Below are 12,097 nucleotides of genomic sequence, written 5' to 3'. Positions count from 1 at the left end.
GTGCAATTTGTAATGCTTTGCATGGACGTGCGCTGGTGTGCGTTCATGAATGATAGAAGGATGGTGCGTGCACCTGCCAATATGACTGTTGACATGCGCTCTTAAAATAGCATATGAACAACTAGCCATTGACTTCTGACCAGGTTTAGGTGGTGTATGATAGCGATTTTTAGACCACGCGCCAGGGCCCGCCCTAGGTTGTTAATTGCCACACCCCTGGGCGCAATGCTTAAAAAATAAAGGTGCAAAATACCGAATTCAACTTCGCGCGACTGAAAAACGAACTGTACGCCATGCGCTGGTGCCCCAAAATATAGCCCTTAGATAAAAATGTTATGGGGAATTTAGGAGTAGCCTACTCCTAGTGGTAAGATAAAATGCTTCATGAATACGGCCCCTGATATCCAGGAAGTCCTGGAGGTCTCATTGCAATGTTTCAGAAAATGTTTTAACTAAATGTTCTGCTCTTTTTTACTGAATAGTGCACTCGTTTTACTAAATAGTGCTCTCATTTTAACTTTTGTAAAAGCACAAGTTAATCTTGTGCCATATGTGCAGTGGGCTGTCTGACTGGCAAAATCCAACACACCCAAGAGTTAGTAATATGAATAGCAGTTTATTGCATTACTTACTGCAATCCCTTTGGAAAAAGCAACAAGGCAGGACAGCATAGGCAAACGTGTTTAATCAAAAGCTCCACTAAGAAGCAACAAAGAGAGAGAGAGAGAAAGAGGCAATGTATGTGAGTTGTGGTGGTTGTGAACCACATTATCAGGTGCACATGATGTAGATGAGTTCCTGTCCCATCTCCTCTATGGGCTCTGTGCACTAGCTTACTTGATGTCGGCAAAACAGTTTCCTGTTTGTACCTGAAGATGAGTCCCAAAACGTAAGAAATACAATGTACGCAAGCCTTAATGTCCACAGATCCCATTGCCAACATCTGGATTATTATTATTGGCAATTACATATGAAAGTAAAATAAGTATATAAAAAATATCAGAACCACCATAACTTCAACTGAAACATAGTGACAATATGTTTGAAAAATAAAAATGTGTTTCAAAATGAGAGTTCAGCACTTCCTTCTTGCAGGAGACTCGATGCAGCAGGTGTGTGAACTCTACCTGAGCTGCTCTACTGATACTGCAGCAGGTGTGTAAACTCTACCTGAGCTGCTCTACTGATACTGCAGCCAGGGGCGCCTGCAGGAATTAATGCTATGGTACGCACACCCCCCGCAAAAAAAAAAAAAAGTCACTCGTGAACAATATTTGTCCGTTTTAGGTCCGTGCATTGGTCAGTCAGCAAAAAAGTAGCCTACATAGCACAACAACATCCACATGCAATAATACAATGACAACGTCTACAATGACCTATTCATTTGGACAACTTGATACAGCCCTATACAGGCTAAAGTTACCTTTAGTTTTGTAGATAACGTAACGTGAAGTCTGGCTTTAATGCAGTCTAACGTTCTGACAAGCACACCAATTGCCTACCTTGTTCTTGTCCATCTGGAATAACTCCTAGCTTTGCTGCCTCCATCCTTTCTGTTTTCGTTGTTTAAACTTGTGATATCCATGATGAGTATTGAATTAGTGAATTAGCTCAACATTGTGTGCTGATAACCATAATAGATAGCCGAGTAAAAGAAAACAAGAAGTAGCCTATTGCGTGCCTGCGTGCGTATTCTCTCTCCTGCTCAAACAAAATGTGTGCACGTTAATTTTGACAACGTGTTCACTAACTTTACGTAATAGAAAATGGTAAATAGTCTGATGGCATGCAGCTAATGGGATACTGTGCATAGTTGGGAAGGTATGGTAGACCAATTTGGTGTGAATACACACACACACACAAGGGAAATTTTCTCTCGCTGTTGAGTAGCCTGATGGTATGTGGATGTGGTGAATAAAAAGAAAAAAAATAATGGAGCTCTAGTGTGCCGACTTCTTTGTAATTTTTATACGCACAGTGCTAACGGACGTACACCTGCAGGCGCGCCTGACTGCAGCAGGTGTGTAAACTCTACCTGAGCTGCTGTACTGATACTGCAGCCTTCACTGGTAAGATACTCAGAGATGTCCATGTGTAAAAACATGGAAACACTCTCTCAGTGAAAGTGTATATGAAAGTGTGTAAGTGTGTGTTATTATCAGGGTCAGAGAATGACAGTTTTCCTCTGTCCCAGTCCAGCTGCACTCTGATCCTCTGGAGTTTCTGCATCACTGTGAGGGGAGTGTCTGGCTGGAATGGGGAGCATGCTGCATAATTACCATAAGAATGAAACACTTTCCAGAGTCCATTCATATTGGAACTCCCTCCCTTCCTCTCCCCAGACTCTGTCTTCACCCCCAGGGTCCAGCTATCACTGTCTCCAACCTCCACATCCCAGCAGTGAGTCCCTGAGTTAAAGCCCTCGGAGCCCAGGGCACTGTGATACTGATCAAATCTCTCTGGGTTATCAGGAAGCTGCTGCTCCCCACCACCACGTCTGTGTCTCACACTGGTCAGATCATCAGACAGGATGAGTTCTGGGTGTGCAGTGTTGGGGTCCAGAGTCACAGGAGCTACAGAGAGAGAACATGAGAATTCAGTAATGGTGATAACTGATTTTTGGTTGGTGTGGTAATGGTGTGTGTGAGAGTGTGTGTGTGTGCGTATATTTATGTATGACTACGTGCACAGGTGTGTGTGTGTGTGTGTGTGAGAGAGAGAGAGTTTGTGTGTGTGAGTGATTATGTGTAACTGTGACTACAGTACGTGTGTGTGTGTGTGTGTCTGTCTGTGTGTGTGAGCGCGAGAGAGTGAGAGAGAGATAGTGAGTTTGTGTGTGTGTCCCCTCTTTTCTAATTACTAATTAAATAAAAGCTAATTGGTAAAAGAATGTTAGAAATCTCCTTTCTTCCAGCAGCTACCAGTTTCAGACTGCACTGATTTGCATTTCACTACAGTGGACCACTATGGGCTGGGATGATACGGCCCCTTGAGACCAACATACACAGAAAATATGTCATCTTGGCCAACAGTGTCAATAGTTTTAAAGTTATATTATATTATTTATGTGCGTGTGTGTGTGTGTGTGTGTGTGTCGGTGTAAGTGGCTGTCTGTTCACTGGTGTGTCTGTCTTTGTGTGTGTGTGTGTGTGTGTGCATGTGTGTGTGTGTGTGTGCCTCCGTGTGCTTGTGCGTGCGCGTGTGTGTGTGTGTGCGAACTCACTGTATTGAACCACACCCTGCATCTTCTCCCAGACTCTGAACTTCAGGTTACCCAGGTGCTTTGCCACATTGATCAGAGCTCCTGAAACCCTCTCTGGATCCTGCAGTGTGCACTGGGCTCTGGAATAACATTCAGCAGTCAGTGCTGCTGTGGGTTTGGGTTCAGAACCACAGAGAAGAGAGAAACAGGAGGCAGATCACTCACCTTTCCACTGTGCTCTTGTAGTTCTGTAAAACAGAGGGTGAAATGAGGTAGACCTTATCAGTAGAGAATGTGTGTGTTCATACACTCACCAAAGTGCATCCTTTGTTTAAAACAAGCAAAACTACAAGACAAGTACCAACCTGTAGAAATGTGATGTCATCAGATTCCATCTCCTCCTCTATGGCTCTGATTGTGTCTGAAAGAGATGAGATCTCTCTGTTCATCTTCTCAATCTTCTCCTTCATCATCTGTCTCTTCTGCTCCTCTTCCTCCCTCAGTGCAGCTATCCTGGCTGCCTCTTCATCTCGTAGAAACTGGTGCAGCTTCTCAAACTCCTGCTTGATCTGCCTCTCTGTGTGTTGGGTCTGGAACTGTAATACCACACATCACCACATGGTGGAGTCTCACACTTGGAATCTGTGTATCTTAGTTATGTTGTTATCACTATTAGAGGAGGAGGCATCACTCTTACTGTAATGTGTTGGGCAGTTTCATCACAGGTTTCTTTAGCCTTTTTAAAGGTGTCCAGCTTGTTCTGTAAGGGCTGCAGTTTGACTTTCAGTTCTTCCTGGAATAAAATTAACATTGTGTTATTCAGGGGCAGGGACGTGCACAGACAATTTGAGGGGCTATTGCTCTTTCCTGAGAAAAGCCCCCCCCCCCCCCCCCCCCCTTTTTTTTTTTTGTACATGTTGAACTGTGCCTGTAGGGATAATCCAGATGAGGCTATTTAGAAAGTTTTTTTTTTTTATTTGTTTGTTTTTTTAAGACAGCAGCATCATGTCAATCATCCTAACTTATGTTTCTGAACGCTCCATGCTGCCAGTTTAGGAGCACCTGTTGTCTAAAGTTATTCATTAGCCTTCAGGTTAGGCCTGTTATAATGATGTCTGCCTATTTGCTTCACCTTTTGCCCATCTTAATGGTTCAAACTTCACTTATTCTTCATCAAATAGATTCGGTATAGCCTAGGCTACATGTCTAATTTTTCATATGCAAAAATGCAACATAAGTAGTTTAGCCTATTAGCTGGTTTGATGCTCATTGAGCTCAATGCAAATCAAACCAGCTAATAGGCTAACTGAAATACACACCATGCCAATCTCTAGGTACAGTATGGTGAAGGGTATGTGATGATGTGGGGCTATTTTAATTCCAAAGGCCAAAGGAACTTCATCAGGATGCAAAGTATCCTGGATCCATTAAATAACTGGCCTTTAAAAATAAAAAAAATGGGGCTGAATACTTTTTTTTTTAGGCACTGTAGTTGCACTAATAGAGCCTGGTTTGTCAGCGTTTTTTTCCCAACAAATTTTGAATTTTTAATTCTCAAAGTTTCATCTAGCCCACTTGCCTCACATCCCTAGACATCTCTGTTCGTCGACTCACATCACTATTCCCGCTGACATTTCGGACGTGCCACCTATCTATGCTCTGGCATAGCAGAGGCTACTTTCGCTTTCTAAGAGAATGCCGTGAATGACAGGATAGGACAGTCTCTGTATACTCCTCCACATCCAGGCTCACAAACAGACTCCACTCCGTGGTTGAGAAGCAGTCTTGGAGCTGGGAGAGGGTATCCTCTGGCCAGGTGTTGATCTTCCTATGATGGGCTTATTTTTCCTGATGTGGGGTGTAGGCTGGTATGAGGTGCATTGAGAGGTGGTCTGACAGGCTAATGTGTGGTTGGGGCACTGCTGTGTATGCATGCTTAATATTGCAGTAGACATGGTCAAGTGTGCTGCTCTCCCTGGTGGTACACTTCACAGATTGGGTGAATTTAGGGAGGACAGCTTTTAAGCATGCCCGGTTGAAGTTTTTGGCTACCATGTGTACCCCAATTCTGAGGTTTTTGATCTACACTGCAGTGTTATTGCCAATACAAGGACATATTTTAGGAACAGACATCTTACCTTACGAGCAAGTGCTGCTTCATCGATGGGACTGCATTTGTGGTTTGTATGGAGTTTAGAGTCTCGACACACCACACACACAAGCTGTGTGTCATCTTCACAGAAGAGCTTGAGTTCTGAACGGTGCAGACTGCAGAAGGGCTCTCTTTGACTTCTCTCCTGAAGGAACTTCTCACACAGGTTCTTCAGGTGTAGGTTACATGGAGGCTCATTTCTTGAGGATCTTTTCCTGCAGACTGGACATTCCTTGGCTCCTTTGGTTTTCCAGAACTGCTTCAGACAGGCTTTACAGATGCTGTGAGTGCAGAGCAGAAGAACTGGATCCTTGAAGATTTCACAGCACACAGGACAGCACAAATCCTCTTCGGAGACAGACATGGCGGCCATTTTCTCTTATACCTGTTGGTCTACACTGCTGCCTGTTTACGATATCTGCTTTCACTTTCACTGCTCTGAAAACTTGTGAGGCAGTCTGAACCAGAATCCTGACAGAAATTAATCCCGATATGTCAACACAACACTCCAACAGAAGCTTCCAGTCTCCAGTCTTCTGAACTGTTGTTTAAAACACCACTAATTTGTCTAAGAATCATATCATATCCTGTACTGCAACTGAACAGCAAAACATCCCTCAGGTTCATTTCCTCAATCAGGTGGGAGGGACTCTTGACAAGCCCAAAGGTTTCTTATTGGACAGCACTTCATTACTTTGGAAGGTTCAGTCATTTAACCCTTTCTTCATCCACCTCTTGCCTTGGGACAAAACAGGCTCTGGGCTGTATTTTGCACACCAGCGCATGGCGTAAAACTAGTTTTTCACCCACGCAAAGTTTAATTCGGTATTTTACACGTTTATTTTTTAAACATTGCGCCCAGGGGTGTGGCAATTAACAACCTAGGGAGGGCCCTTTGTCTAAAAATCGCTATCATACACCACCTAAACCTGGTCACAAGTCAATGGCGAGTTGTTCATATGATATTTTAAGAGCGCATGTCAACAGTCATATTGGCAGGTGCACGCACCATCCTTCTATCATTCATGAACGCACACCAGCACACGTCCATGCAAAGCATTACAAATTTCACGATTACAATGTGAAACATAATTAGAATAAAGATATTACGAAATACTGTACATCTCATGATGAGTGGTTATTCACCATTATTTGGAAATTGGTAATGAAGGTTAAAAGTGATTAGGGGAGAGGCGAGAGACAAGCATGGAGCACAGCTGAAGATGCACTGTCACGAGATATAAGCAACTCCTCTGCAGGATAAATGTTGTTTTATTCAGTCATTTGAGCAATATTAGGATAAGTGTTGCTTTTTCCAGCCTATGTTTTCGATGGTAACCCATTGTCAGTCAATAGTGAAAGTAACTGCATATAACTGTCTTCGTTGACTGGCACCTTGGTGAAGTTAAATTCACTTTGCCAATGAGTTCAAATAATAGACCAGTGCAAATGCGTGAAGGCTATGCTAGGTTTTAGTAAAGCATGGTTTAAGAATGACTATTCCATACTGTCTCGCAAAGCAGCCTCCTTCAAATGTGCCGTTGAATGCCAAAATACCGATGCATTTATTTGACATATCGCGCTTTGCGCCGTTAAAGGGAATGACAGATGTCATTCTCATTGGTTTAAAATGATGTTACGCCCCAAACACACCCATGACTGATTAAAAAACCTAGGAACACCTTGTTGCGCCATGCGCTCCACGTTTGATAACGAAACCCCTCCCAATGTGAACTGGACATCCTACTAAATTTGAATAGACTTTTGACGAGTGACGATGCACTTTAGAATGTCATGATAGGGCCCTCTATCATTCCTGATCAAGTATTTATTTCCAATAAAAGGAAGTCTTATGACCAAAGTCTACCTGCCCCAGAGTGATCTAGAGAGAGTCACCCATGCCTTCATAACATCTCAACTGGACTACAGCAATGCTCTATACACTGCCATTGATCAATCACAGCTCCGCCGCCTGCAGTTGGTTCAGAACTCAGCCGCCCGACTCCTCACCTGTACAAAGAAGCGTGAACATATCACCCGGTCCTCGCAACGCTCCACTGGCTCCCCGTCTGCTACCACATGGATTTGAAACTTTTTTTTTTTTGGGCTTTATGCCTTCAATGCGATAGGATAGTGGAGAGTGACAGGAAGCGAGTGGGAGAGAGAGTCGGGGGGGGGGGCGGGAATCGAACCCAGGTCGCCAGCGTACGGTGCAGGTGCCCCAGCTAGTTGCGCCACGGCTGGGACCATTGATTTGAAACTTCTACTGACTGTTCACAAATCCCTCCATGTTCTGGCCCCCACATACTGGTCTGATCTTCTCCACCACCACCACATCCCCTCCAGAGCACTATGGTCAGCTGACCAACTGCTGTTGGAAGTGCCCAGGTCCAGGCTAAAAACCAAGGGGGACAGAGCCTTTGCAGTAGCAGCCAGTCTCTGGCACTGCCTCCCCCTCCACATCTGTGCAGCCCAGTCTTAGTATTTGTAATACCTGGTCAATAGATACAAGAGCTAATGGTTCAATTAAATCACAACTCCCATTTGCTGTCTTAACAAATGCAGTTCCCATGTACTGTATCAGTTGTGACTGTACATCTCCCAGCAGCCCCTGATCCTCTATGCTAGTGAAGAATGTGACTTAATATGACGAATATATAAGTGTCACCTTTTTTTGTAAACAGGAAGCATTCTGTGCTTCAACACATTCACACAATTTCCAATGATACTTAATTTCCCTGGGTCTCCTCTCTGTAATGCCTGTATGCCATGTGATGCTGATTGTTATGGTCACTCTGATGCTCTGCACATAATAAAAGTTAACTATGACTATATTTGACATACATGCAGTGGCCTGTCTAACAGAATGTGAATAGAAATTATTGTCAATTACCTTGCACATCCATAGTCAATGTTACAAGCATAGTTTATTATGACCGCCGCTAGCGAAGCGGTCATATAGAGATTGTCAAAGTTTTTTTTATTCTTTTTATTTTTCCCCGTCATCTACTTCCTGAAATTTTGGTCAATGATACCCGAGACACTGAAACACCGGGTCACATGAAATTTGGTGGGTATGTAGCCCCACTGGACTTTTACGGAAAAATGTAGTTTGATCCCCGGGGCCACTCCCCCCCCCCCCCCACGCTGGGCCCTCCGAAACCCCAAAAATGTTTTTCCTAAATAACTACCTGAACCGTGGCACCGAGGATGAAGAAATTTGTATGGTATGTTGGTCTCAAGGGCCCACATCAACCTAGCCCATAATCACTCATTTGTGATTTGCACCCCCCCGGTAAAAAATTAAAATGTCAATATCATTCTGCTTTAATCGCCCCTCTCTTCAGTTAAGATGTTCAGAACTGCACCAAATGTTATGTGTATGATTAACCTGACATTCTCTGGGGGTATGCCAAGTTTCGTAGAATTTCATCCATGGGGGGGGGGGGGTCTAAAAAAATTAAGTTATGTGTACATTTAGTGACTCATTGGCCTGTAGATGGTGGTGCACACATATACACACGCACACACACAGGCACGCACATACCATCAGTATCGGCAATTACAACAGGCGATACATAATTACAAATTCAGTAGGATTAAAGGAAAACCAAATATTCATCATTGTGACGGTGCTAAATGTGACCGCACATATTTAATGCCCGGACAGCACCGACTATGGACTATGCCGTCTTATACACGCGCACATACACACAAATAAATGCAGACACATTAAGCAACGTCACTCGCGTCAAGAACATGGAAATAACACTAAACACAAAGACTATTTATTACGCATAACATTTATTTCGTACAGGTTGGAGCAACTTCTGTGTAAATGTTTGCGTGTTATGTTACCAGCTGTGGTGGCATCCTCTGTTGTTTTCTGACGGTCCGGCAGCAAAGGGGTGCCGTCGGGAAACAATGACTTTTAATTGGGTTCCGGAGGGAACTGGCCACATTCAAGTGGGAAGCACCAAGGGGGGGAGCAGGGCAATCCTGATCAAGTTGCTCTGTATGTTCGTCCCTATATGTACTGCTTTGAATGTGTTTATTATGTGATGTTTATTTGAGTATGTTATTAGTTTATAGAGGAATGTTATCATTTTGTCTCAGAGTCTGTCTTGTGAATTATGTGTTAATTGTTTGTTGTGTGTTCACCTGTATTTAAGAATGGTGCTGGTCACCTGTATATATGTTCACCCTTTTTGTCAGTCTTTGTCAGTGCTAGTCTAGTCCAGTCCTGTGTGTTTGACGTGTAGGCCTAGTGACTCTGAGATAGTAAAACAGTTAACAGTTAACAACGGTTTATTCCATATCTAAGTTTTTTTTCCATAGCTATTTAGAACTATTTTTCATTTTTGCTTAGTATATTCCCCTAATCACCTGTAATTGCTTGCTGTGATTTGGTAAGCCTTAAAATTAAATTAACATTTTACACCGCATCGCTGCTGATCCTCTGACTCTTTGGCCAAAACCCAAAAAGAAGACGAAACTTAAACAGTTCCGTCACAATCATAATAATTTGGCTGCATTTCCAGTATTGGTGTCACGTAGTCGTTTGTCCACCAGATGGCGCATCGTTGCAGTGAGACCTAATTTTGTTGGAAGTTAATCTAAAGCAAGGGGGCAGGCGAACGTTCGGAGAGCGTAGACACTTTGGCGGATCTGAGGCTAAATAGTAGACCAGTTCACCTAGCCATCCCCATTGAACCCTATTCACTTTTGGCGCCACTTTGACATCAAATAACATTACAGCTGAAGTGTTTTAAAGGAACCATATGTAAGAAATGTATTTCAATTAATCATAAAATGGCCCTGATATGTCACTAGACATTAAGAAATCATGTTCATTTCAAATACTTATATCACTGACAACAGTAGTCCGGCCAGGATATTGCCATTTAAAAAGTGTAAGTTGCAGCCCTCAACTGATGTTGATGTTGTGTTTTGTCATGTAATGCTGTGTTTTGGCCTGATGCGCCACCCTCTACCTATCTACTAATCATAAAGTCAGTAGTGTTTTGGCATCCAGGTTGGCAACCTCAAATCAGTAGGGAGGGGGAGGGGATACACCGCTCTACAGTAATTTGAAAGTGATTGCAGTACCAGTTTTGGCCACAATCTTACATATGGTTGGTTCCTTTAAGCCTTTATATGAACTTTTTCTATTTTCGGAGTAATACAACATTGTGTGATTGGCGTCATAACCTCGTAACTGACTTACCGGCTGAGTAATAAACTTTTTTCCAAAATCAATGCTAAAGTGATGTAATAAGCATACAACCAGAGCGGGTGAAAGCGTCGCACAGGAGCAAAATAACCGTATTCTCTGGATAAGAACGAAAGCATCGGAGCACAACATTTCAGCGAAGTTTTGATGGATTGACAGTAGCCTAGGCCTAGCCTATCTAAAGTGGGTTGGAAAGACACTACACTTCCTACAAGGAAAAAACTAGTTTACCGCAGAGAACGTCTAATAAGGGTAGGATGATTTCAGCATGACATGTAATTCCCATTTCTTCTTGAAGCCGAAAATAAATCTGAATAAATCTAAATGTTTATCGGACATGCTTAGTTTTTACTGCAGGTAGTCTACGTTAATCTTAAGTTATATCAATAGCCTAGAGTAGGTAAAATAATGTTACCGTTAGCATTGGTTGTGTGATGGAGGCCAATTTGATTATTGATTATTTGTAGAAAACCATAAATGCGGTTATAGGCTACCAAGAAAATTGATAACAGCACTAATTGCATCTTTCGACTGTCATCTCATTTGCTTATGACCATAACCTAGGCTATTAACAGGAGCTAAGTGAGTTAGCCACAACACGTTCGCTACGTGATGGTTTTCTAATGGAAAATATATAGGCTACCTGAAAGATAACCTGTCTATGATGCATCCTAAACACCGGGCTGGGACATTTAGCTCAAAGTCTCAAAAAGCATCTGAGTTAACGTTCATTCCCAAACACCCATATAGGCTACTTCAATCCTCTATTTTCAAAGGTCATTCAAGTAAGGAAAAGCATGGCTCAAAGTAAAGTAACTACATTATTACAAATTACATAAATTCGTCAAAGTGAATAATTTGTGTCAACTCGCCGCAATGTAGATTAACGCACCCGTGATCTACATCTCCATTTAAACCAAATGTTTTAGACCGCACGTTGAGAGATGTATCCAGGGCAGGGCTGTACCTACACATATTTGTTGCACGTGCTACAAAAATCTAGCCTAGAAATCTAGACGCGCCCCTAGCGGCTAGTGGCTAGTCTAGCAACTCTCCGTTGGCTTGTGAGCTCCAGAAATCGAAACTCAATCAGGCCAATCAAATCGTGTATAGAGTCGTTAGGTGGGCTTAACATAATGATTGATGGCAGAGTTGCAACGGTTTGGCTTGAATTCCCTGCTACTTGAAAACAAATAAGATGGATGTTGCTGTTGGCGAACAGTGTGACACGAGTTAAGCTTTTATTAAGTTGGCAAACGTTTGAATTAGCCAACTAGCTCCGCTGGTGGGAAACGCATGGGACTCATAGCGCTGCCGCTGTCCTATTGCGTGCAAAGGGAATTTGAAAGACAACTGACAACTGATTATCCCGCCCCTCGGACTGAGCACTGCGAACGGTGAGTGCCCAGACCCTACATTTTAATCGAGCTCACAAGCCAACGGAGAGTTGCTAGACTAGCCCTATGTATGTAATTTATTATACAAATATGTAATTTGCTGCCGCTAGGGT

General features: G+C 42.9%; 1 protein-coding gene across 1 annotated transcript; it reads right to left on the bottom strand.

Moving 5' to 3' along the window:
* Positions 1-667: 667 nt before the first annotated feature.
* On the bottom strand, positions 668-5,981 carry LOC143100709 (zinc-binding protein A33-like). Its single transcript, XM_076264121.1, has 6 exons — positions 5,341-5,981; positions 3,900-3,995; positions 3,568-3,798; positions 3,428-3,450; positions 3,224-3,342; positions 668-2,573 (listed from the first exon to the last, which is right to left on the bottom strand). The coding sequence occupies exons 1-6, from the start codon at positions 5,725-5,727 to the stop codon at positions 2,032-2,034; spliced, it is 1,398 nt and encodes a 465-aa protein (XP_076120236.1). The 5' UTR covers positions 5,728-5,981; the 3' UTR covers positions 668-2,031.
* Positions 5,982-12,097: the final 6,116 nt, after the last annotated feature.

This window comes from Alosa pseudoharengus, unplaced genomic scaffold (assembly GCF_046254945.1).
Source record: "Alosa pseudoharengus isolate Yale_2024_CS ecotype anadromous, Long Island Sound unplaced genomic scaffold, YU_APseudo_1.1 YU_APseudo_1.1_scf_3, whole genome shotgun sequence".
In the NCBI taxonomy this organism is placed as follows: domain Eukaryota; kingdom Metazoa; phylum Chordata; class Actinopteri; order Clupeiformes; family Clupeidae; genus Alosa; species Alosa pseudoharengus.
The sequence above is the reverse complement of the archived record's forward strand: the minus strand, read 5'-3'. Positions and strand labels throughout refer to the sequence as shown.

Coding starts and splice junctions, on each gene's coding strand:
- LOC143100709 (XM_076264121.1), bottom strand. CDS start 5,727: ATGGCCGCCATGTCTGTCTCCGAAGAGGATTTGTGCTGTCCTGTGTGC. Junction 3,996..5,340: donor AAGCAGCACTTGCTCGTAAG/GTAAGATGTCTG, acceptor ATTTTATTCCAG/GAAGAACTGAAAGTCAAACT. Junction 2,574..3,223: donor GCAGGGTGTGGTTCAATACA/GTGAGTTCGCAC, acceptor CTCTCTCTGTAG/CTCCTGTGACTCTGGACCCC.